Below are 24,239 nucleotides of genomic sequence, written 5' to 3' on the forward strand. Positions count from 1 at the left end.
TTTTATGATCGCAACATGGAACCTCCTCCCAAAAGTTAGGGTGCAAACAAGAGGTTGTAGCCCTATTTGTGCTGTTCAAACATTGTTGTGTCGTTTCTATACATTTACTTGTAGTCGTGTCTTATGTGCTCATGAAATTCTTTATGATCTTCAGAATGATTCTGTTCTAAAAGTTCCTCAATTGAATTCTTTTTAACACTAATTACTGAGGTCGATCTTTTTAACATACCAGTGACCCAATAATAGGGTTGTTGCTCTCACCAAGACCTTGTATGCCCTGTTTTCTAACCAAGCAAATTAAAAATGGCCTTCAAAGTACCCTTAACTTTACTTGGCAAATTACAGGCATGATGACATGATTGGAAAAGCTCATGGTTAAACAACAATCATGTATACATATTTAATGACTCAAATTAGGGTAGTAGGAAATCCAGTGAAGTTAATCCATCTTGATAGCAATGCACAACATTCCTCTCAGACATAAACAAGCAAGAAATCCTACCAAGGTAAGAAAGCCAAAAGTACATGAATTTGTTCACATCACCCTAGGGAGGACAACGGAGATGCTCACGGCCAGTCCAAATAAGAGAATTATTAGTCCAGTGAAGTTAATCAAACGGGTCTCAGGGCCTGGCTCTGTTCCCCTCTGTACAAACCCTGTCTCCGCCGTGCAAATGGTCATGAAGAAGATAGCCAGACCAGCAGAAACATGAATTGGGACTACCATCTCCCTCGTGCGCAATGATGCTTGCGGGTACCAAAAAAATAAAAATCCAAACAACCACTGCAAAGAAAAAATTGTGGCGAAGTAGCTGAGAGATCAAAACTAATGCTTGCTCACAAACAATATGCAAGAAAATAAAAAAGGGAGTATACTTTCAGGAGCTTAGGCAATGAAATGAGTTGTTGTTTAGTTTGGAAATTTGCTTCGGTTTCAGTAAAAATCCTGTAGAGAACGAGGTTTAGGTGATGCTTCGGTAGCAATGCGATTACGTATTCCCTACAATAGTTGCCAACAAAGCATGCTTTAGCATTGATTGAGTTAAAAGGTCTCTTGCAATTATAGTGTTGAAATATCTAAAACTGCTCTTTATTGAACCAAGCAAGGATTCCGCACCCATTGTACTGTTTACTTTCATTTGATCTGACAGATTATACTCACGTTAGAGTTACATGAAATGAAATACCGATTTGACCGAAAAAAAAAAAAAAAAAAACAAGCAAGGAAGGTGGCATCATGCTTTTGCCATGGTTAGATGATAGTGTTAGGCTAACTGGCTAAGACAGTGCAGGATGTCGTTAACCTGCTTATCTCAACTATTCTTGTCAAATACCCTTCTAAAAGCAACTTTTTTTTGGAAATTAGGGAGAGCTCAACTTGATCATTCCAGACTTATTCATTCCGAATAAGTTGAAGTAGCTTACTAGTTAGTCATGTAGTTGGACTTGCACTGGAGTTTCAAGTTGCAATGCAGTGCAACTCAAGTTGCAAGAAGTTGAGCTATAAGAGCTCAATCTTCCATGTTTGGAGTGAAAGATAAGGAGGAGTGATGGAGGAGGAAGGGAGAGGAGGACGAGAAGAAGGAATGGAGGAGGAAAGATGGCAAAAATCGGATTTGGTCTTAACATGGAACTTATCCTACTAGCTAGTGACGCCCAGCTTCATAACTTGTAGACTTTTACACCTACATAGGCCCATAATAAAATTGGTGTAACATCAACATGCTATTGAAACACTTGTTATTGTGAGGTTGTTTGTTTTCTGAGTGCAAGGGACAAACCTGCAAACCGAATAAGCAGATAGTACACATGCCCAACCATGAATGCAAGGTATACATGTCAGGTATAAGGCTCTCCCTGTGATATTTGAAGGCAACATAGACCCCAAAGATCCCAAGAGTAAGAGCCACTAGATGAAGCAGCAAATGCACGCATTTTTGCACTGGCCTCACCGCCCGGACTGTCTTATAAGCCATAATACCTGATTACCACACCCACGCAATGCCATCAGTGAAGCTTTTGATATATCAAAGCAGTTACCATTGTAAGAAACTTACACTAAAATTTCATCCAATGAGTTATGCAACAAGACAGTTTGGGATTTGATACACACTGTTGTTATACCTTCTCCAATAACAAGAATGAAACCCAGAGTCATCACAAGCGGATGCACCTGCAGTAAGAACGGTCAAATTCTCAAATAACATGCTTCACCCATATTAATGTTCTATGCATCTTGAAGATACCTGATAGAGTTGGTAAAGGAGGACATATGTGATCGACGTAATTAAGCAATAACAACATGCGAGAAAAAAATTTACAAGAAACAGAGCAGAATCATCAACAAAGAGGTGAGACAGAGGCACCCTCACACAGCCTGCTAGAACTTCTAATCACCACAGCTTGGATGCATGAAAACATGCAAATTACATAAGCCATGCAGTGGTCATTGGAACTTCATAACAATTTGTTAGCAAACTAAACTTTGTCCATATGGATGCAGAATAGCATGTACAAAAAGAACACATCCAGCTCCAGAAACTAGAGAGTTATTGGGAGGAAACCATGTACATTGAAGATGAGTTTTTTGTTCTCTGAATGCAGGTGGGCACCACCTCCGAAGTGGAGCACCCACACAAGCACAAGAATGGCTGCAGTCAAGGCGAGGACGTGGGCTGCCATTCCAGCACGAGAGGCTGCAACGAGGAATTCAGGCCTCGCCATGGTGCTCCGAAGAAGATAGATCGGTTAAGGATATCTCATGGACCTGTGGTTTTATGTTTAAGGACTTGGTCCATCTCCTAATGTACAGCTAAAAAGAGACGGGGAATCTGCTGCAATGGCTAAGAGACTTTGTGAATTGGGTTTGGTATATTGAGTCCTTTATCATGGTTGGAGAGGTTGGCACCTAAGCAAGGTATCAACAGCCTATGTCGGAAAAAGAAAGCATGTATAAATATGCCAAAGTAGTATGATTTTAAACAATGATTAGCTGGTACAGAATGTTAGAATGGACTGTCACAGATGAAATGGCTTCATCAATGTCTGAGGTGGATCCTTGCATCCCCATATGCTTATCCTTATCCTGGAAGGAGGATTTGGTGCCGGCTATAGCTCACATAATGGGAAAGGGGTTTCCCCCAAGGACTAGTTTGTTTTTCCTCTAAAACTAATATCGAGATATGTGACACGGGGAAATAGTTTTCGTATGTTTGATTGATCATGGAAAAATAATATGGAAAACATACTTTTCAGAGTGAGATATGTAGCATCTACCTTTCAGAAAAATTTTTGTAATATACTTATTGTGCTCTTAATAAAGTTGTGTAAAATATCTATAAAATATTACATGCATATTTTTTAATAGCTATTTTTAAAACTATTTTTTTATATTTAAATAGGTATTAAAATATATATTAGGTTGAGTTTTTAGGATCCTAACAATTTTTAATACTTGGACGACTTCTTTATATTATAGTAATTTTTAATAGTTATTAATATATTTTTATGTTAAAATTACTGGAACTTCTTTACATTGTGGTAATTTTTAATAGTATATTTTTAATATTTTAAGATTAACTATTAAAAATAGTTATTAAGAAGATCCCATATAGAAAACTTCTAAATATTCGTAAAAAAATACCATAATTTTCAGTCGGTGGAAAAGTGGTTTTTCGAATTCCATATGGATTTTTCTTTTCCATAAAATATGGAAAACTTATTCATATTGAGAAGCTACTTTCCTATCTCTTTTTTTTTTTTTGAAAACTCCATTAAAATATGAGGCACTTTTTTATTTTCTTCGACAAACCAAACAAGTCCAAGGTATTTTTTCATTTACCACACTTTCCCTCCTCCCCAACCCACCAACTTAGCGAGTCCTAAAAGCGAAGCAATGGCCCAATGATGCACTCAAAAGTCTCAAATTGCTTTAGATATATTCGGGTCAGTCCATGTTTGGCTCAAATCGGACCCATGGCACATTGGCTAGGATTATATTCGGATATCCCGGGTTTGCCTGCAATCTTTAGCTAAACCCATAATGTGTGACCTGGACCTGACATTGTGCCCCAGTCCAGGCCATCAATATACAGTGGACCTGATTTGGCTTCCATGCTCACTGGTCCAAATTTGAGGGCGAATTTGTTAACTAGGACAAAATCAGTGGTTTAACTTAATCTCCTTTGCCTACTTAGCTACCTAATAGCTAATCAAGGATAGATACCTTTAACCATTTGGAGCCAATCCCTTAATTAAATAACAATGTGCTAGAATTGTTCGTTGGTAGAATTCCAGGATTAGTGGGATAAAGTTGTGAAAGAAAGTGAAAAAGAGTAAAGAGAGAACGAAGAGAGCTTCCATGGTTAAATCTACCTCACCAAGTAAAGCTAACACATCATTCTTTGCACTTGTCCAACTAGTTAAATGAGTAGTCACGATCTAACAAATCCCTGGCCAGCATACAAACAGTGCCTTGAGTTTCCTAAATTAGAGCTATTACCGTTAAAAATCTAAGATAGGTCCAAGTTACATCTGGTGTAACTTATATAGAATACTTTTTTCTCTTTTTTTTTTTTGAATTGAACAATAGGATCTCACATCAATGATTTGAGCCATTTGATGTGATCTACTACTACTAAATTATTTGTACACTAAAATTGCATCGTTTAGAAAACCCTAGTCAGATATTGAATAGTTTAAATAGCACGAAATCTTTGCTATGTAAATGGTATAGAAATAGCAGATCACATTTAAAAACTAGAGTGATTTTCCAAATCAAACGTCTCACATTCCATCACCCGACCAGGTTTTCTATCTACATCCTTTCCGAATGGCCTAATCCAAATTCCTACCTCGACCTCGACGAGAAATGGCTACTTTTATTACACGTATACTTGGTTCAAACGTTGTGATTTATATTTCAGTCATTTTGTAAGTATCAAAAATTTACTATCTTCATTATTTTAAACCATTGGATCAGCAATATATGATTTTAAAAACATGGGTAAGCTCGGGGAAGAAGAGAAGGAAATGCGAAAGAAATAAGTAGAAGCAACCTCCAAGTGTCTCATAGAGAGCATGATTTTGATGGAATTTTTGGTTAAATCACATCGGTCCAACCATAAACCAATACATCTATATTATTTTTTTTACAAATTATTTTATAAAAAATTTAAATTTATGTATATACTTTTTTAAAATTTATAGTTATTTTTTATTCTTATAAAATATTATTTTTTACAAATATATTTATAAATAAAATAATAAAATAAATATTTTATGAAAACATAAATATAAATATTAATTTTAAAAAAAATATACATGCAAAATTTGATATCTAAAAAAATATTAATTTTGAAAAAATAATTTTATATGGAGTTATATGCGCGTAGGTTCGTAGTTTGACCGGTCTGGACCAGTGAAGCCAGTCCAACCAATAATCTCTGTCTCGTGAAGGAGCGGTCCTACATCAGTCGCCATCAAAAGACACACCTGTCCATCTCCTGTTGGCTCACGCTACGCTCACTTACGATGTAATCTGCCAGGTTTATTAAAAGGCTGACATTGAGAAAAGATCCACTTTATCCTGGACAAAAGCACCGGTCAAACTTAAAACCATTCCCACTCTAATTTTCGAAATAACACCAATAAAGCGGGGGCATTCCGGGAACTACGCAAGCCTCCATCCACTGGCAGCAAAAGTATCCAGACAAGCTGGCCCTCTGGCCCAGGCCACGGCCCACCTCCCATGTGCTCCCTCTTTGTGAAGCTGGGAATTCCTCTCTTCCCGAAATGCTCCTTCCCTGACCCTAGCCGCCACCTTCTTGCCGGAATCCCGTCACCGCCTGTATGCTCTCGCCATGGTTTCCTCTCACAGCCAGTTTCACAGCCATCTTCTGCTGGTTCTACTGACCTTCCTCGTCGTCGATGACGTTCACCTGGGGGCGGCGGAGACCGACGCGGGCGACGCGGCGGCAATGCGGTCCCTGGCGAAGGGCCTGGGGGCGGATCGGGCCTTGGGCTGGACCGGCACGGCCGACCCCTGCACCTGGACCGGGGTCACGTGCACCGACGCCCGGGTCGCCGCCATCCAGATCGGCAACCGGAGCCTCGTCGGAACCTTACCGGCTGAGGTCCGGAACCTCACCTCCCTCCTCCGGCTGGAGCTCCAAGAGAACCAGCTCTCCGGCCACCTCCCCTCCCTCGCTGGGCTCTCCTCCCTCCAGACCCTCCTCCTCCACGGCAACCGCTTCTCCGGCGCCCTCCCGCCGGACTTCTTCGCTGGTCTCTCCTCCCTCCAGTCAGTCTACCTCGACGGCAACCCCTTCGACCCCTGGTCCATCCCGGCCAACCTCAAGGATGCCACCGCCCTCGTCAACTTCTCGGCCAACTCTGCCAACGTCTCCGGCGAGCTCCCGGGTTTCCTCGCCACCGCCTTCGCCTCCCTCGACCACCTCGCCCTCGCCTTCAACCTCCTCTCCGGCGCCGTCCCTGCCGCCTTCGCCTCTGCCCCGCTCCGCTCCCTCTGGCTCAACAACCAGCTCGGCAGCTCCCGCCTCTCCGGCGGCGTCGCCTTCGTCGCCAACATGACCAGCCTCGAAGAGCTCTGGCTTCAGTCCAACGACTTCACTGGCCCGCTCCCGGACTTCTCCGGCCTCCAGCACCTCGCCAACCTCCAGCTCCGGGACAACCGCCTCACCGGGCCCATCCCGGCGTCGCTCACCGCTCTCAAGTCTTTGAAGCGAGTCACCCTCACCAACAATCTCCTCCAGGGGCCGGCGCCGGCCTTCCCGGATTCAGTGAAAACGCTGGACCTCGACCTGGAAACTGAACGCTTTTGCCTCGCAAAAGCAGGGGACTGCGATCCCAGAGTCACCGTCTTGCTCTCCATTGCGAAATCTTTCGGCTATCCGGACAGACTCGCTGAGAATTGGAGGGGGAACGACCCGTGCGGCGGCAGGTGGCTGGGGATCAGCTGCGACGGCGCGGGCAATATCACTGTTATCAACTTCCAGAAGATGGGACTGAACGGGACGATCTCGCCGGACTTGGGCTCGATCACGTCGTTGCAGAAGCTGCTGCTGTCGAACAATAACCTCACCGGCACGATCCCATTGACGCTCGCCAAGTTGCCATCTTTGAAGGAATTGGACGTGTCGAACAACTTTCTCCGGGGTCAAGTTCCGACCTTGAGCACGGATGTCTTGGTGAACACAGCCGGGAACCCAAATTTTGGGAAGAATGCCAGTACTGCTCCAGCTCCGGGCGCTGCTTCGACCGCCAGCGGCAAATCAACTTCGGCCGATGCGAGGCAGAGCAGCAGCAGCGGCAAGTCTTCTTCGTCTGTTCCGTTGGGCGTCATTGTCGGATCGATGGTTGCTGCGGTGTTGGGTATGAATATTGTCGGACTGCTCGGTTTTTGTTATTACAAGAAAAAGAAGCAAGCTTTTGGGAGAGTTCAGAGTCCAAATACTATGGCGACGCACCCCCAGCACTCAGTATCGGACCCGGATATGGTGAAAACCACAGTTGCTGGCTCGAGTTCGAATGGCGGGACCGCAAGCGACGCGTACAGCCGGACAAGCAGCAGCCCGAGCGATGTGCATGTAGTCGATGCCGGAAGCATGGTGATATCGATTCAAGTCCTCAGGAATGTCACCAATAATTTCGGCGAGGAGAATATCCTCGGCGAGGGTGGGTTCGGGGTGGTCTACAAGGGCGAGCTCCATGATGGCACCAAGATTGCAGTGAAGAGGATGGAAGCCGGGGTGATGGGGACGAAGGGGTTGAACGAGTTCAAGTCGGAGATCGCTGTGCTTTCTAAAGTCAGGCACCGGCATTTGGTCTCGCTCCTTGGTTATTGCTTGGAGGGAAGTGAGAGGCTCTTGGTGTACGAGTACATGCCCCAGGGGACGCTGAGTCGCCACCTTTTTGAGTGGAGGGAAGGAGGGTTGAAGCCTTTGGAATGGAAGAAGAGGCTGAGCATTGCATTGGATGTGGCCAGGGGTGTGGAATATTTGCACGGTTTGGCGCATCAAAGTTTCATACACAGGGATCTCAAACCCTCTAACATTTTGCTTGGTGACGATATGAAGGCTAAGGTTGCAGACTTCGGACTTGTTCGGCTTGCGGATGGAAAAGGTGGCTCCGTTGAAACCAAGCTTGCAGGAACTTTCGGGTATCTCGCACCAGAATATGCAGGTAATCCTCAATTTCCATGGCCTGACCATTTTTATTTATCTAGATTTTGGATTTGATTTCTTGCAATACATCTCGAAGTTTTCAGAATCACAAATTTAGGTATCTCGTTAGGATGATTGCTGGGTTAGTTGTTGATGCTTTATATGCACCGGATATTAATTTAGTGAAGTTTTAGGGTTTTTGTTAGGAGAAATGCACACAAAAAGATCGTACAGGCTGCCAGGTTGAAAAGCAATAGACGATTTACATGTCTATGTGTATCTTTCTGTGTCAGATTTATCCTTTTTTTTTTTTTTTTGCTATTTAACTTGTGGTTTTCTAAATCTATCTTCTATACATCATGCTGGGCTTTGATGGATCCGCATCAATGTTGGTACCGAAAAAATCGATGAAGTCTTGATTGAAGGGCACGTCTCACTAGTCTGAAATGGTTATATCTTGAATACACAAGTAGGGAAAGAAATGGCTTGCTATCATATACTAGGAAAAATAGTTAATTGCCACAGATCTCAAACTGCAATACGGGGTGTGCGGTGATGGTCTCTAAACCTTGTCTATATTCTGCTTGAAAAGAGGTCGTTCCATACTACAAGAAAATGTTGAAATCGAGCATCGGTCTGAGCGAATGCCTAAAATTATAACTACAGCCGTATCTAACTTTTACTGCTCTCACATTTATTGTAGAAGAAAAGAATTATGAAAATATAGAAATGCCATATCATACTCAGTTAGCTTCACCTTTGATGTAGAGATTATACTTATATCTAATTTAGTGATTAAACAAAAGAGTATGTTTAACTTGAAATCTTACATTGTGCTCCTCGTGCATCGGCTAAATTATCAGTCCGCATTCCTTTTTTTCGAACCACGGGGCTAGCTATTACATTTCGTTTTAGTTAGACTATTGAGGACTCTCCAAACCCTTATAGATCGGTCTAAGGAAACAAATATATGGGATGCTATCCTCATGAATAGATTCTTAATTAATCCTTATTTCCTCACACCCTAAATGGTGTCTATCTGAGTGGATGATCTTTAGCCCTAACTACATCAATGTCCATTAAGTATGGCAGTGCTTGACTGATTCTTTTTTGCAAATTGCATATAGCATAGACCATCGGTTGCTGGACTGTTATAGCTATGGAGTTAGTGGAGTTGAAATCTGATCTTGAGATGTTTATTAACACTGTTTGAAGATCTTTGCAGTGACCGGTCGTGTGACTACAAAAGCCGATGTCTTTAGCTTTGGTGTGATATTAATGGAGCTGATCACCGGTCGGAAGGCGCTGGATGAGCGCCAACCAGAAGAGAGTGTGCACTTGGTGACATGGTTCCGAAGGATGCAGCTCAACAAGGACACCTTCCGAAAGGCCATCGACCCCGCGATAGACCTTGATGAGGACTTTGGGAGCATCAGCACCGTCACAGAACTCGCTGGCCACTGCTGTGCAAGGGAGCCTTACCAGAGGCCTGAAATGGGGCACGCCGTCAACGTCCTGTCCTCACTGGCGGAGCTGTGGAAGCCCTCCGATCCCGACTCGGAGGACAGTTATGGGATTGACCTCGACCTGACTTTGCCACAGGCACTCAAGAAATGGCAGGCCTTTGAGGACAGTGGCCATTTCAATGGTGCTGCATCATCATATATCGCAAGCCTGGACAATACCCAGACCAGCATACCCACAAGGCCGCCAGGCTTTGCCGATTCCTTCACCTCGGCTGATGGAAGATAGGCGACGACTAGGGGGAAAAAGAAATATGGAGACTCAAGCGAGGTTTGTTCATTCCCTTTGTTTCTTAGTCTTTGCTTCTTCTGTTTTGGGGCTGTTTTGCTTCTCTTACTGGAACCAATTTAAAGCTTAAACACGTCGGTTTTCCTTCTTCCCATTGTTTTTCTCTAGAATTTTGTGAACACCGACCGATGTTGTATTGCAGTGAGTTGTAATATTGTTGTATCATTATCACCTTGGTGCATGAAATAGTTGGCTGATGATCGCACGGATGGAATATCTTCCGGTTGACATTTGGTGAAAAATTAGACTCCCGCCTTGTTTGTCTGTTAGGGGCTTTGATCTTGGACAACCTTCAACTCCTTGCATCATTGTTGGCCATAGGCCATATACATGAAAGCAAGGCAAGGCGAGAAACTTGTTGCCATAAAATTGGTGACAGAGACATGATCCTTTTTTTTTTTTTTTTTTTGCTTTTCTGGTTATACATTCTCTCTTTGTTGATGATGTTTTATGGCCAAGTCTCTATGCCAGTGGTTCCGAATTTGTTGCACCAGGCTATATCTGCATCTGTGCTTGGCTCTGATTACGGATAGATAATAATGGCTGGCCGCAACCAAAAGGCATTCAATGGCTGGCTGCATCTTATCTGAGGATTTAATTTTCATTCCATGGGAGGTGAACCTGCTACAGCCTACAGGAGCCTTAAACATGCATGCTAGTTTGGAGCTTGCTCGATGCGCCTGAAGCGCTCCAGGCAACAAAAGCCCATTTCACGCGCTACCAGCTCGGCTAGAGGCGGTTTCCACGTGATCACGGGGCGTCAAGAGAGAATTTTTTTTGTATCCCTCTCCTTCCTTCTTTGTCCTCCCTCATCCCTTCTCCAAAACATCCAATCCATGGCCCCCACTCTCTCTCTCCGTCCCTTCCAAAGTCGCAGCCTGGAGGCAAAAACAATTACATGGGGCAGCATAATTTAACAGGCAAAGTTTATTGACCAATGACATTCGAATCCGTGTATTAGATTTTAACGATTGAGAATGGTTTGTCTTTGACAGTGGCCGCCCTAGTTAGATCGATTTCAGCCCAAAAACTAATAGACCTGTTCTCGACTTTGGAAGTTCGGCTCGAACTGCGAATAAACCAACTTGAGTCAGCTTAAGCTCTAGACCGCATGATTCAACTAGACACGAGCAAGATTTGCTTTGAGTCCAACCCAAGTTGCACTTCTCCATGGAGAGGTTGGTTATTTCTTCTTTTCTTTCCCATGTTTTCTATTTTGGGCAATTTCGATGTCCAATTAAACCCTCAGCAACAACCAACAAAAGAATTGATTTAGACTTCTATTCTTCAAGCAAACAAACATGATCAGCAACGCAGGAGCGGCCAAGGTTGGCTTCTAGATGCTTCTTCAAGAGACCTCATTTGATGGACTATCCAGTGATGTGGTTAGTAACATGCTCACTTGGCAATAGAAAGTAATGAGACATATGATATGTTGTACAAGGTAAGCACATATCAAGGAGGACAACATCGACCACAAACTATAGCTTATACTATTCTGAGAAGAAATAAGTTTGAAAGACTCCAAGCACAGAAATGATGTCACCTATGTTAGCTGGTCCAGGAATGATGAAACAAGATTCTCTTTTCAAAGTTCGGATCCTCAGATCTTGTATAATCTATTTAGGAAGTAATGCAGACAAGAAGGGAGGGACTGTTTTCTGAGAAAGACTAACCACTGGCTGCAGAAAATAGCAAGCGTCCATATCTTCATTAACCCTACTATCATGAAAATTCATTTAGTCGTGATCCTCAAGATCTTCAAACTGATGGACGGAGTCCAAATCTACCAGAGGTATGATCGTTAACAGAATCTCAAAGAGTGCACTGCCAGTTTCACCTGCGTAAAAAAAAAAAAAAAAAAAAAAGAGAGAGAGAAGGATACAAGAATCAGCACTTTGCCTCCACCAAAAAAAGGCCAGGCAAGTATGTTGAACCAAAAACAAATGCTGCAACATATAAATTCAATTTTAGCATAAAAAATTCACAATATTATCTATAGACATTACATTTGTTATAGAAACCAGGGCACAAAATGTCTGCTTTCAAATCAGAAACAGACCAAGGAAGTTCATAAAAATAAAAATTCCCAATGCACATATTTCTCTTTATAGAACTATACCGTTAACATGCTAGGGAAGAATTTATGAAGTTCGTAAACTGGACAGGCAGTCACATGGCAAGAAAAATAAGTTTTACATAAACAAAAATTCTTGATGCATATGTTTTTCTATAGAAGACTATATCTTTAACATTGAGGAAATAATTTATGAAGCCTGTAAATTGTACAAGCAGTCCCATGTTTGGCATTCAGAACATATTTAGATACAGGTAACGATAAAGAGTTTTCATTCACCGAAAATTCAAAAAGAAATAAGGCGTTTAGAAGTTTGACAGAACTAAATAAAGATGAAAAGTAAATAGTAAAAATACCTGCATAGACAAAAACATCATAGTATGACAATCATTATGCATCACATGAAACTCACCTATGTATCTTGTTTTTCTAGGGTAAATACACTGATGTAAAGCACACAGTACACCTGCATCCTAAGTTTGCCCGATGTGCTTGCCCAAATACACAAGAACACTGAAAAAAGGACTGTACTTACCTCTACATAGCTTGGCCATTATTGATCTGGATTATAAAAGCTACTGCTCTTTGAGACGGTTCTCAACTTCTTCCAATTCCTTTATCTCCTTATTATATTTGCAAAAACGGTATATACACCTGTTCACTCAATTGAAAAAATAATAATTTTTGAGATAAAACCAACAAAATGTTTGCATGCTAAACAGAGAAAGCTGGCATGATACAATACCAATAAAGGAGACATGCCAATACACACAGAATAACATTCCTTTGAGCTTTGAAGATCTGCATAGCATGATATCATATTAGTAATATAACACTATAAAACTTCAAAAATTTGAAATATAACAACTCTGCTAGCCCCTCCCTCCAAAGGCAAGCGCTCGTCTTATGCCCAAAAAAACAGACCGGTTACTATTGACTGATGAAACAGGAAATCAATCTTTTCCTCGACCACAGCAAGATTCAAGGGAGTGACAGTAGACAGAAGCCAATACCTACAGGCTCAAGTGTGCTGATACATGGAAAATCGACTATTCATGTACATTTGAGTCATAATTTGCGCTACTGAGGAGAACTCTAACCATGCTAAAACTATAAACCCGCATTTTGTTTTCAAGCAAGATCATCCCCGTTAACTAGCTTTTTTTCCCACTCCAACTAAATCTTGTAAGCTTCTGATCCATCTTTTTTCCCTCCTTGGTTGAGTCTGTCCCCCCTTTTTAAAAGGAGAGATGCTTCTAGTGAGTGATAGCGATTGAGCTTTCACAAGAGAATAAGATTGTATCATGGGTTTGCTAAGTTGACACACAAGAAGATTGTATCATGGATTCGAATCCCATTTTCTCTGGCATGGAAGTGGAATGGGCGGGCAAAATTACATGCGAGAAAGAACCTCTTCTTGATGGAGTCCCCCGGAGGACAGACTAGCAGTACTTAGTGCCTAGGAGAGAAGCATCTCCTTGTTCTTGGTGGTGTCTATAACTAAACGAGGGCCGTTTAGTCCCCCATAGATTCCTTCTTCAATGTTGGGCATGCTTGTGTAGGGAGTTCAAGGAGAAACTGCTAGGTGATCTCAATCCTTTTCCCTTTGGCTTGGGACAAGAGGAGAATGAAACGGTATTTTCTTGGGTTCTATTTTTAGGAGTCGCCCGAATTGCACTAATGCAACAACATGTGAGAATTTGAATCAGAAAATGCCACTAGGTCAACTCAAAATCATAAAGAGATAGTGCATTTTTGAGCGCCAGTACTTAGTTGCTCCGGCTTGCCCCTTTTTATTTTGATTTTTTGTTTTGAAACAATAAAAAAAACATTGTGCACCAAATACAGCTAAATTCAGTTAAAAATGCTTATCCTAATAGTTTTGTTTCTTAACATTTTTTAATGTTACTAATTCTTTACAAAGAGATACCTCCTCTTCAAGAGTAAGGGATTTTAAATCCCTTCTCAAGCTTCCATCCAAGGTATCTTAAGTTCTTTACATGCCCCAAACCATAGTGAGCCTGGACAGAAAGCACAAATATTAAAGTACTAAGTCATACTGTAGCATGTTTTATGATATGTAGCATAACAACAAATTTGGCAGGTTATTTGGTTATATATCATGATTTGCAGCATATTAATGTGGCGAATTCACTTATGGCATCGGTGTTTCTGCTTCCATTGTTAAGTAATTTCCGTTTATTATTTCAATCACTCATGCATATAAATTTCTCCTAGTAAATTTTCTGTACTAGGGGTTAATAATTGGTGAAACCAGGAAGATCATCCATTCAAATAAATAATTATAATATAGAGCGTTGGAGGCGGGGTAGTTCTACGGTGTGATTCACCATCCAACCCTACAAAGACGACATCCGACGTTTAGATTGGCTGAAATTGCTAAATGAAGGCACCAGTTTTTGATGTCTATCATTAAATCTCGAACTAGGTATCTGCATAGTTCCCCAATTTGAAATCTTGAACAGCCAGAGGGCAACCAAACGTAAACCGCATCTCAGAATTAATTGAATAAAATAAAGAAAGAGAGAAATAAATCAAGAATCGAGAGAGGGGCTGGCTTACAGATTTCTCGTATCGGATCCTCTCGTCCGTGGTGCAGACGTCGCCGGCGCAAATCAGCCGGTGCTCGTTCTTCCAGTGTATATCTAGAAAAACAGAAAGAAAGAGAGATGGATCAGAACAGCCAACATAACGAAGTTCTCATCCCATCTGAGAGAGAGATGAGAAGATCGTTCATCGGATTCGGAAAAGAAAAGAGAGAAAGTGGGGCAGCGACGGACCCAAGAGCTGGAAGGCGGCGAAAGGGAGGACAGCGGTGAGGGGCTGGAGGAGAAGGGAGACGAGGGCGACGATCCGAGACTTGACGAGCCTCGGGGCCGGGAGGGTCACCAACACCGCCACCGCCGCCTCCACCGCTACCACCCACGCCAGGACCATCCACTGCAGCGCCATTCTTCCTCGATTGATTAATTCTAACACTCTCTCTCTCTCTCTCTCTTTCTCTATGATACGAGACGCACCGCTTTATTGTGAAGTTCGTTCTTCCTTTCTTCCATGCGAAGGAAGAAGGACATAAAAAAAGGGACGATAAAGGCGGGGTCGATGGGCTTCAACGGACCGCTTGTAGGATTACCGCTTTGCGCTAAGAAAGTACCCATAAAATGGTTTCACGAAAGACGATGTGACCAAGGCTCCCCCACCTTGATGGTATGTGAGTTGGCATGCGTTAACGAGGTTGAGGGTTCGAGCCTCGGTAAGAAAGGTGAGAAGGAGAGAGAAGAAAGAGGTATTCTAAAATACCTCATTTTTCTGACGCATATTATCTAAAAATACCTTATTTTTTAAACGCATATTATCTAAAATACCTCAATTTTTTAGTCGCATATTATCCTACTTCTTTAGACAGCAGTATAAAATATATTGTTGTTCAAGGTCTAACTGTATAAGCAACTCCAACGAAAACTGAAAGATTTGGCTACCATTTTCTGTAAGGAAGAGGTATTCTAAAATACCTCTTTTTTTTAACGCATATTATCCTACTTTAGACAACAATATAAAATATATTGTTGTTAAGGCCTAACCCTATAAGCAACTCCATCGAAAACTCGTGGCTGCTACCCTTTTCTGTAAAGACAACAGACAATATAAGATGGTTGGATTTTGCCTGTACGTCGGCATCATAACATAGGTTCGATTTTGCATTCCTCCAAAGCCATTTTTGCCCACTCGAGTATCGCAAATGATAATCACAAAACCAATTAGTACACCCTAATCATTAAAAATTACAGGTAAGGATCCAAAATTTAGCTTTTGCTATGGACATGGACGGGCAGGCCTGCTCCCCGAGCGCCAAACAGTTGCGACATAGAGATGGATATCTACTAGTCCAATGGATGAATCAAGGCTATATATATTCCAATTCACATGCATTGCACATGCCACGATCAAGTGTCATATGCAATATGATCCATGCACAATTGACTGCAACTACAACGCTGTAAAGATTGCACCATGTTTTGGACATAGTAACTACATTTTCAGTCCATACTATAATTCCTCCAACTGGTTCCCTATCAATAATCAGCAGTAAGACCACCCCATTGTCCAGCTATGAAGCTGCAAGTACTGTTGTTTAACATCCATGCCCACAGGGGACCTGCTATCAAATGCTTTTGTTCTCTGTCGGATCTTCACATCTGCAAAATCAATATACAGTTCACAAGGAAACAAGTTAGCAACTAACAAGCAAACGAGAGTTAATGAACCCAACTTTACAACAGAAAATACCCAGTTCCCCCAGATTTAATCATTTTGAAAGCATACAGATTTTGCTTTAGAACAGCCTACGGGTGGTATAACTACAACCCCAAATATATCATATTTGACACAATAAAAGAAGGTAAACACAAACTTCACAAGAGCTGTGAATGACTGCATGAACACTGGAAGATAAAATGTTATATTATGCAAGGAAGGCAAATTACAATTGCATTAATGTCCAATAAGGTTTCCTTCTGTATCTCAAAATCTTTATCACATTGGAGTGCATGCTGACTGCCACAAGAATTTGCGAGTCCCAATCTTCTGCAGGATCTGATTTGCAAAGCCACGTATGCACATTATATTTTTAAGATCTGCTACACTGAATCTGAAGACCTCTAATTATATATTAGGACATAATACACCAGGCTTTTCCAGTATCCATGATCAATAAAGACCACTGAAATGGACCAACTTTGCCTACCCAAGCTAACATCATGCATCTACATTAGATGCTTCAGTCTGAACACTAGTGCCAAAAATCGTAGTGGCTAAATGACAGCTGCACTTCCCTTCCCAAGCTAGTCATAGTTGCAGCCAGTATAGGTGCTCAATAAATCTGGCCAAGCAATAAAAAATCTCTTGCGATCCTCTCCATACTGCTGTCTACTTGCGATGCTTCCTCTTAGCTTCAGTCCTTTGCTTCTCTTCCTCCCACTCTCTTTCATATATCCTGAAGTTTGACAGGTTAAGGACATGCAATCCAGAAAGATGTCTATGTGCACATACAGTCAAAATGAAGTTGCTCAGATGTCTCAAAAATCTCAAAAGAACAACCAAAAATATGTATAAAATAGAAGTATAACTTGATAAAACTGAAGCATAAATATCACGTGACAGTAAACTCTGTTGTGTCAACCCAAGATTTTTTATAATTTTTTGCATGTTAACCCAAGATTTTTCGAGGTCGACTAAATTACTTAGGATTTATTGAGTCTTTGTCCTAAACTCTCAACTTGGACTAGGGTCAATTGACTCGAACTTCAATCAAGTCAAACTCGTTCAATCCACGCAACGATTATTGTATCTTTACGGAAGTCACATACAAAGGATGAAATTCATAATGTTTCGCGTTTTTTGTGTAAAAAAAAGATTACAGGTTATGGCCAGAATGGTGGTCAAGGAAAACCAAATTCATGGTAGCACTCAGACTACAATAAATGTGCACTCATGCATGCTGCAAAATACAAAACAGAAGGCACATGCATGCTCGTGTATAGTGTATATAATGGACATCAGCTACACGTTGGAAAATCTCAATTCTTTGATTCCAATCAAGTAAAAAATCTCAAAAGAAATTGTACTTTCATTTAGAAGAAATTTATAAGCATTACCAAATGAAAGCATGAAAGAAAAAGGTGAAGAAAGTCGATGAGTGAATTAAAAGACTACAAGAGTACACAGATATCATGACACTCAACCTTCATATAACACACGTTGACTTAAAAAGTGGTGAGTATTGGTTTTGCTTCTGTCACTGAAAAAAGGAGTGCATGGTGATAACATGATCTTTCATTATGATACAGATGAAAACTTACCTCATTATTCTACAACCAAAACATTTTTCTGCAAAATCATGCAAAATATTGAAAAGTTTCAATGAAAAATGCAAGAGAGAAGTCATTTCAATCACCTGACAACACAAGGCTGACACACTAAAAATGGTGGTTCAAAAAAAGACTGTAAAAGATAAAAGTGGTAATTCAGTAAAGGATACTGATCAGTCTCCCGACGATTGATCTTGCTTGCAGCTTCTTTGCCATGCATCCTCGGAACTTCATCCACATAAACAGCTCGATGCTGCACCATAATCCCTTTTCTATCTCCCCTTTCTCTTGCATCAAACGATTGAGATATCCCCAATGCTAGAGGTGGTGGAGGTGGCGGAACAACCGGTGAATACTCCCCTCCAGCTTCAGAAGAGGATGTATGGTCCCTTTTAAGCTTTCGCCGCTTGGGGGCTGCAGTAGGATCCATATCATCCTTCAGTACATTCCCCTTATCTCTGTCCCTCTCTTCTACCTACAGAAGCATTAAAAATGTTGAAACATCTTTGGATAGAGAAACAACTTTTTTTCTCCTGTTAAACGTAGAAATAAACAGTTAGTACATAATCAACTGGTAACTGTATGACTGTTTGAAACTTAGGTCCGCACAACTTTGTCCCCCCCCCCCCAAAAAAAAAAGAAAAAAAAGATGCAGGGTTATGAGGCTAGTAAGAGGAAGAAAAAAAATAAGGGTCTAGATACCACAGGTGATGGCATATTTCTAGGGACTAGATACCACAGCAGAAAGGGTCATAAGGAAGCAATTGTATGCCTACAATCTTACGGCTATGTTTGGTTGAGAAGAAGGTGAGAGAAAAGAAAGGCAGATCAGAATCATCTTTCATATTATTTGGCAAGAGAAACAAGAAATAGAGAGCCAAAATTTTCATAAGAGGCCGAAAAGTTATGCTCGAATGAGAGAATAAATATTACTATCAAGAGAGAGAGAGAGAGAGAGAATAACAAAAGCCACATAGACCAGGATAACTCCACCATACCCTGATAACTTTCTCAGCAATTTTTCAGTTCAATCAAACACAAGATTCTAAATTTATTTATATATTTTTCCGGCGATTTACTTTTCTTTTATTTCATGTGCTTGGCACCCAAACTGAACCTAATTCCAACTCCTTGAACAACATAATACTTCATGAAGCTGCATCCAGAAAGATGTAGAGAAAAACATAAAAATCCATCACATCATAAGCATAACGTCAACATAATCACATTCAAACAATGCACGTCTAATAAAGCACTACATCCTTCATGGTTTTCTAGTATAAGAATGATCATCTACACCTACATAATCTAAACATCGCAACATGGAGAGAAATTACAATACTCATAATGCCAGACTCCTGAAAATCTGTGGGGTCAGTGCTGTCGCAAGTTTAAAAGAGAATATTATCTTTCAATATATTATCCTATCAGCAATAAATATTCCCAATTACACTACTAAAGAAATTATCTATCAACCCACTAGAAAAGTGGGGAGATTTAGGCTCTGTTTGGTATTGTTGCTGTTTTTATGCTTTTGTTTTCCTACAAATAAGCAATATACTTCATGGAGATTGATGTTGGAGGCAGCATTTGCATAGAACTTTTGTCATTCCTTATCTATACTTTTTTTGAAAGCAATAAATATTTGCTGTCAAAAGTTTTTACCAACAATTTTATAAAAAAAGGGTTTCATCATTCATATTTGTTTAGTCGAGTTCAACTTTCTTCTTGGATTTTTGAAAGCCAAGACAGAAAACAAAAGCAATAACCAAACGGGCCCTAATATTTTCACCATGTTTTAAAAGTCTGTCTTCAATTCACTTTAATAAATCAATTTCAATAAAATACTAAACAGCATAAATTTTGCATGAACTCTCACTTGTGTTCATCAAAGTAAATATAGTTCAATCAAGATACAACACATTCAAGGTTAAATTGGACCCGGCTCTCCCTAATATAATTAGAGTTGCACACAGGTTTCAAAAAATTATCTATATTTCATTCTTAGATCCTTATTTATCTATAGAATATGCATTACCCTTATAACTAGAATTGGATCTCATAATTTTGACAACATTTTATGTTTAGAAAAAGATTTAATGAATTGTGTAACCTTTATTTAAATAGATACGAGAAACTTCACATTCTTTTGCATCTCAGAGACAAACTAATCAATCTAATCCTCTTGTACTTCAAAAAACAATGTGTTTTAAGACATTTACCTCCATATTAAAACTTTAGCAAACAATATCTGGAATCTTTTAGCCACACTCGCTTTAGAATATCTCCAAAATCTCACACCCGCATTTACTTCTTAGACACTAAATTCAAAATTATTCAAAAGCATCACTTCACCACTCCTGCATCTGAATCTGCTTCTGCATCCCTCCCAATAAGTAACTATGTTTGGACCTAATTCTGAAAATTATCAAATCCTTCAAAAAATTGAGCTTTCAACATCGTAAGAGCGAAAAACTGAACACAAATAAAAAATAGTTATAACTTTGTTACCATGAAAACTCACCATTGCCTATATCTGCTTATAAATTTGTTTTAAGACAATTGAATTATCCATTTTCTTGCTAGAAATGATCTTCCAGCATCTCTAAATCTATCATATAGAAAAGAAAAATACTCCTTTGTACTACACTCAATTTACACAACCCACATCATTCTCCAACACCAAAAAGACCTGATATCCTCACTTGAAGATCTCAGAAAAACTAAGGATAAGCGTCCACATATCACTCTAAACCTTACTCTTACAAGAAGAGCATATTAGTAAGTACCACATTCCTTGCACATTAATGTATATCAGGCCACCCTCCTACAACTAAAGAAGGCATTCCGCAGCCTTCCTAGGGCCAAAAATGAACCACATCACACACGCAAACTTGTACTTCTAGAATGTAAGAAGACATACTATCCAACATATGTAAATTTTATCTAAAGTATATTAAATATTATTTAAAATTAGTTCATAAAACTATTTTTACTGAACTTTCTTTTCTCTTGTCGGATATGTAGTTAGTGAATTCACATTACAGTGCATATTACTCAACTGGCAAAGAGATATAACATGTATCCATGAAGGTGAGCCCTGTCTATATCATCCAAAAAGCAATAAATCAATAATATAGTAAACTTTTGCCAACTGATGAACTGAACATATATATATTGGTTTTTTCAAGGACCACAAGACATTTTATTGAAAAATAAAGATAAGTTTTTCAAGGTTTCAAAAAATTCCACAACTCTTATGGGCATAAATTTAGAAAATCAGGAGACCAATGATAACTATTGGTCACATTGGTAGACTGGTAGAGCACAATTGACTATAAAAAATAAATTAAAAAAAAAAGGACCAATACTCCATTATAATAGGACTAATTATAATTGCCACTGGGTGCACGTTGATGTTCCCAGTAAAAACTCATATTAAAGTCCTAGACTGACACAGGTTTGCACATTATGTCAACAGATATGAGACATAATATTAAAGACATTCTGCTATCAGAATTCCAGAAAGCCACATACACTGACCTCTCATACATGCAATTGCTTGCGTATAAATGAATAAAGAACAATGATATAAAAACAACTTCAAAAGGATGAAGTTACAGATGTACCTTATTTGGCGCATCTCCTCGTTCCTCCCACTTTTTTTCTCGAAACTCATCATCTCTCCTACGTTTTGCATCATCATGTGATGCTAAAACATTCTCCTCTGAGCGCATACGTTCTTTTTCATCATGCCTAGGCGACAGCCGCTGTGTGTGTCTAGTGTTACTGACCCTTCTTTCAGGCTCTTCATCTCTTCGACTACCACCAACAGATTGGGGAACGAAACTTGGAGGTAGCGGAGGTGGCGGCGGCAAACCTTGTCCATGAAAACGCTCATCGGAATGCACCTTATCCATGGGAGCCTCATTGTGTCGTAGTTTATTCCTGTCATCTTTGCTTCTGTCATCTCTAGATTTATCAACAGACCTATCTATATTCCTATCTACTGCTCTCTCCTGCACTCTTTCGACAGAACGTTCTCTTCCATGTCTTTCAATTGACCTATCTCTTGATTTCTCAAGAATGTCCCCACCACGGCTCTTATCAGGCCGATCCAATTTTTCCCTGCGGTCTTTGTCATATCTTTCAATAGTTTTGTCTTTAGATTTATCAGAATGCTTATCCACAGGCCTAATTGGGCTTTGTTCTTCAATTGTAGGCCTCTCATGATCTGGAAAGTGAGATTTTTCCATTGATCTGGGGTCAAAAGTTTTTTCCTTATCAGATAATCGCACTTCCATAGCCTCACCATCCTTTCCATCAGTGTCTCCTTTCCTTCGTTTGTTCAATCTATCTTGTTCTTCAGCTGGAACAGATCTCTTTTGCTGTTTAGGGAAAGCATCAGGTGCTTCTACATTGTCATCCAAGGGTTTGATAGGTCCACTTTCCATCTTGGATAGACTAACATGCACATCATTCATTTTTGAGGAGGAACTTGCTACTTTTCCTGATGTTGAACTTAAGTTACCATTGGAAGTGGACGAAGAATTAGTAGCAGTACCACCTTGCCTACTCTCTGATTGATGAGCTGAAAGATCCCTGTCAGCTGTTGCAGAAGATTGCTGATAGGCAGTTCTGCTGATTGATTTTCCAGATTTAGTATCTTCTTTGACCAACTCCTGTTTTGGTAGCCTACCAAGAGAATTCTGTGCTGAACGTTTTTGCTGGGGTCTGGTCTGTCAAGAGCAAAAATCATGGTGAAGTGAGACTAGAGCCTGATGTTACGCATGCTGCAACAGACAACATGTAAAACTCTAATAGAATAAAGGTAGATGATCAGGTTTCAGTCACTTCACACTTTCTGCAAAATAGCTCAACAAAATATATCTTTCTTCAATTACCATTTAATGCATATCTAGAAATTCAAGCACAGTTAAACTAGCCAAATTAAAATAATTCTTGAAGTCAAAATGGCAATTCAAGAATCTATGTAATTAACCATCAGTACAGACATAAATCAGAAAAATCTTGAGAAAAAGTTAATATTTGGATTTGTCGATCTCCTTTTAACTATTTTTTCTATGGTCAACTGCCTGGGCACCTGGACAATTGGTGGTTGGGGGGGGGGGGGGGGGGGGGGGGTGTCATGCATGATCTATATTACATTTTCACCAGGCAGTCATTTATACACCGAGATGTAAGTACATATATCCATGCACACATGCATGATCATGTACACGTTCAAAATATACAGGAAACGGAAAGCGGTTTCTTTAGGGTCCAAACAGCGGGAAAATGCTTGCATATCTATGACAGAATGATGCTACAGTGAAATGAGATATGTTAAAAGGTAAGTTTAAAAGAAAAAGCTACTTTATTTGCACATCTGCACAAAAAGGTCACCTATACTTTCTGCAGACGGTTCATGTGAGACTTTGCAGGACCATTATACTGCACCCCTGATGAGTGTTATTTCTGCATATTCATCAATAAGTATTACGAGTGCATTCACCATCAATATGTATGTATTTATAAGCTAAATGTCTGCATTCATTTGAGGGTAGGAACGGTCCAGTAAAGTTCAAACAGGACATTTTGCAAAATAAATGGGGGGAGTGGGACAAGTGACCCATTTTTTTCGAAAATGAAAATAAAGTGGATTTTCTCTAAAAATCTTCACCATATTAAGAGAAAAACTACTAAAAAAAATCAAATGACCCTATAAAGTCTTTTCAACCAAATCCTTGATGCACTGCTCTAGGCTCTAGTAAGTTAAATGACCAAAGAAGCTCCGCAAACACTACCATCCCAGATAAAACAACTTTATGTTTTATTATCTCTATTATGTTTCATGCTAGCATATATTTCACAAATTGAATCATACCTTAAAGGTTGAAAGTGTGTTTAATTGTTACAGATTATCTCTACACTCGTTGTCACTTGACATTGATGCGTGTGGAAATGCTAGACCTAAAACAAATTACAGAATTAGAAACGGATAATTGAATTTCTTATTTCAATTGCCTGACCAATCACAGGGCACACAGGGAGTAGCATGGGCACAAAGCCAGCTCCTAGGTTGCCTAGGCTATCCAATGATCATCCCCAAAACAGACAAACCCAATGCAGCAACCAACAGAAATGGCCCCTCCTTATGAAACCAGTCCATCCATTGCATCAGGGAGAATCCTTAAAAAGAAACCACATTGCAGAATATCAGACTTAGCAGTTAGCACCATGACTTATGCAACAGCAAATCAAAAGGTTTCACCATCT

General features: G+C 40.2%; 4 protein-coding genes across 7 annotated transcripts in view; 1 reads left to right on the forward strand and 3 right to left on the reverse strand.

The window, feature by feature from the left end:
* Window positions 1–359: 359 nt before the first annotated feature.
* LOC103705870 (probable ascorbate-specific transmembrane electron transporter 1) lies at window positions 360–2,822 on the reverse strand. Its single transcript, XM_008789754.4, has 4 exons — window positions 2,572–2,822; window positions 2,125–2,173; window positions 1,782–1,981; window positions 360–784 (listed from the first exon to the last, which is right to left on the reverse strand). Exons 1-4 carry the CDS (start codon window positions 2,722–2,724, stop codon window positions 536–538), a joined length of 651 nt encoding a protein of 216 aa, XP_008787976.1. The 5' UTR covers window positions 2,725–2,822; the 3' UTR covers window positions 360–535.
* Window positions 2,823–5,698: 2,876 nt separating this feature from the next.
* LOC103705819 (receptor protein kinase TMK1-like) lies at window positions 5,699–10,240 on the forward strand. The gene is made up of 2 exons (XM_008789688.4): window positions 5,699–8,202; window positions 9,409–10,240. Exons 1-2 carry the CDS (start codon window positions 5,862–5,864, stop codon window positions 9,933–9,935), a joined length of 2,868 nt encoding a protein of 955 aa, XP_008787910.2. The 5' UTR covers window positions 5,699–5,861; the 3' UTR covers window positions 9,936–10,240.
* Window positions 10,241–11,378: 1,138 nt separating this feature from the next.
* On the reverse strand, window positions 11,379–15,194 carry LOC103705820. The gene is made up of 5 exons (XM_008789689.4): window positions 14,874–15,194; window positions 14,656–14,738; window positions 12,818–12,873; window positions 12,608–12,726; window positions 11,379–11,835 (listed from the first exon to the last, which is right to left on the reverse strand). Exons 1-4 carry the CDS (start codon window positions 15,043–15,045, stop codon window positions 12,648–12,650), a joined length of 390 nt encoding a protein of 129 aa, XP_008787911.2. The 5' UTR covers window positions 15,046–15,194; the 3' UTR covers window positions 11,379–11,835; window positions 12,608–12,647.
* Window positions 15,195–15,972: 778 nt separating this feature from the next.
* Window positions 15,973–24,239, reverse strand: part of LOC103705821 (THO complex subunit 2-like) — a 42,978-nt gene continuing 34,711 nt past the window's right edge. For 3 of the 4 annotated variants that reach the window (XM_008789690.4, XM_008789692.4, XM_039134386.1), the window contains 3 exons: window positions 21,590–22,699; window positions 18,131–18,435; window positions 16,511–17,086 (listed from right to left, as the gene is read on the reverse strand). In XM_008789690.4, the coding sequence (XP_008787912.2) occupies window positions 17,020–17,086; window positions 18,131–18,435; window positions 21,590–22,699 (1,482 nt within the window). In that variant the 3' untranslated portion in view covers window positions 16,511–17,019. Of the gene's footprint in view, window positions 16,290–16,510; window positions 17,087–18,130; window positions 18,436–21,589; window positions 22,700–24,239 lie in introns of those variants that run through there. The other variant, XR_003385421.2, reaches the window with a different exon arrangement.

The sequence above is a fragment of the Phoenix dactylifera genome, chromosome 15 (assembly GCF_009389715.1).
Source record: "Phoenix dactylifera cultivar Barhee BC4 chromosome 15, palm_55x_up_171113_PBpolish2nd_filt_p, whole genome shotgun sequence".
Lineage (NCBI taxonomy): Eukaryota > Viridiplantae > Streptophyta > Magnoliopsida > Arecales > Arecaceae > Phoenix > Phoenix dactylifera.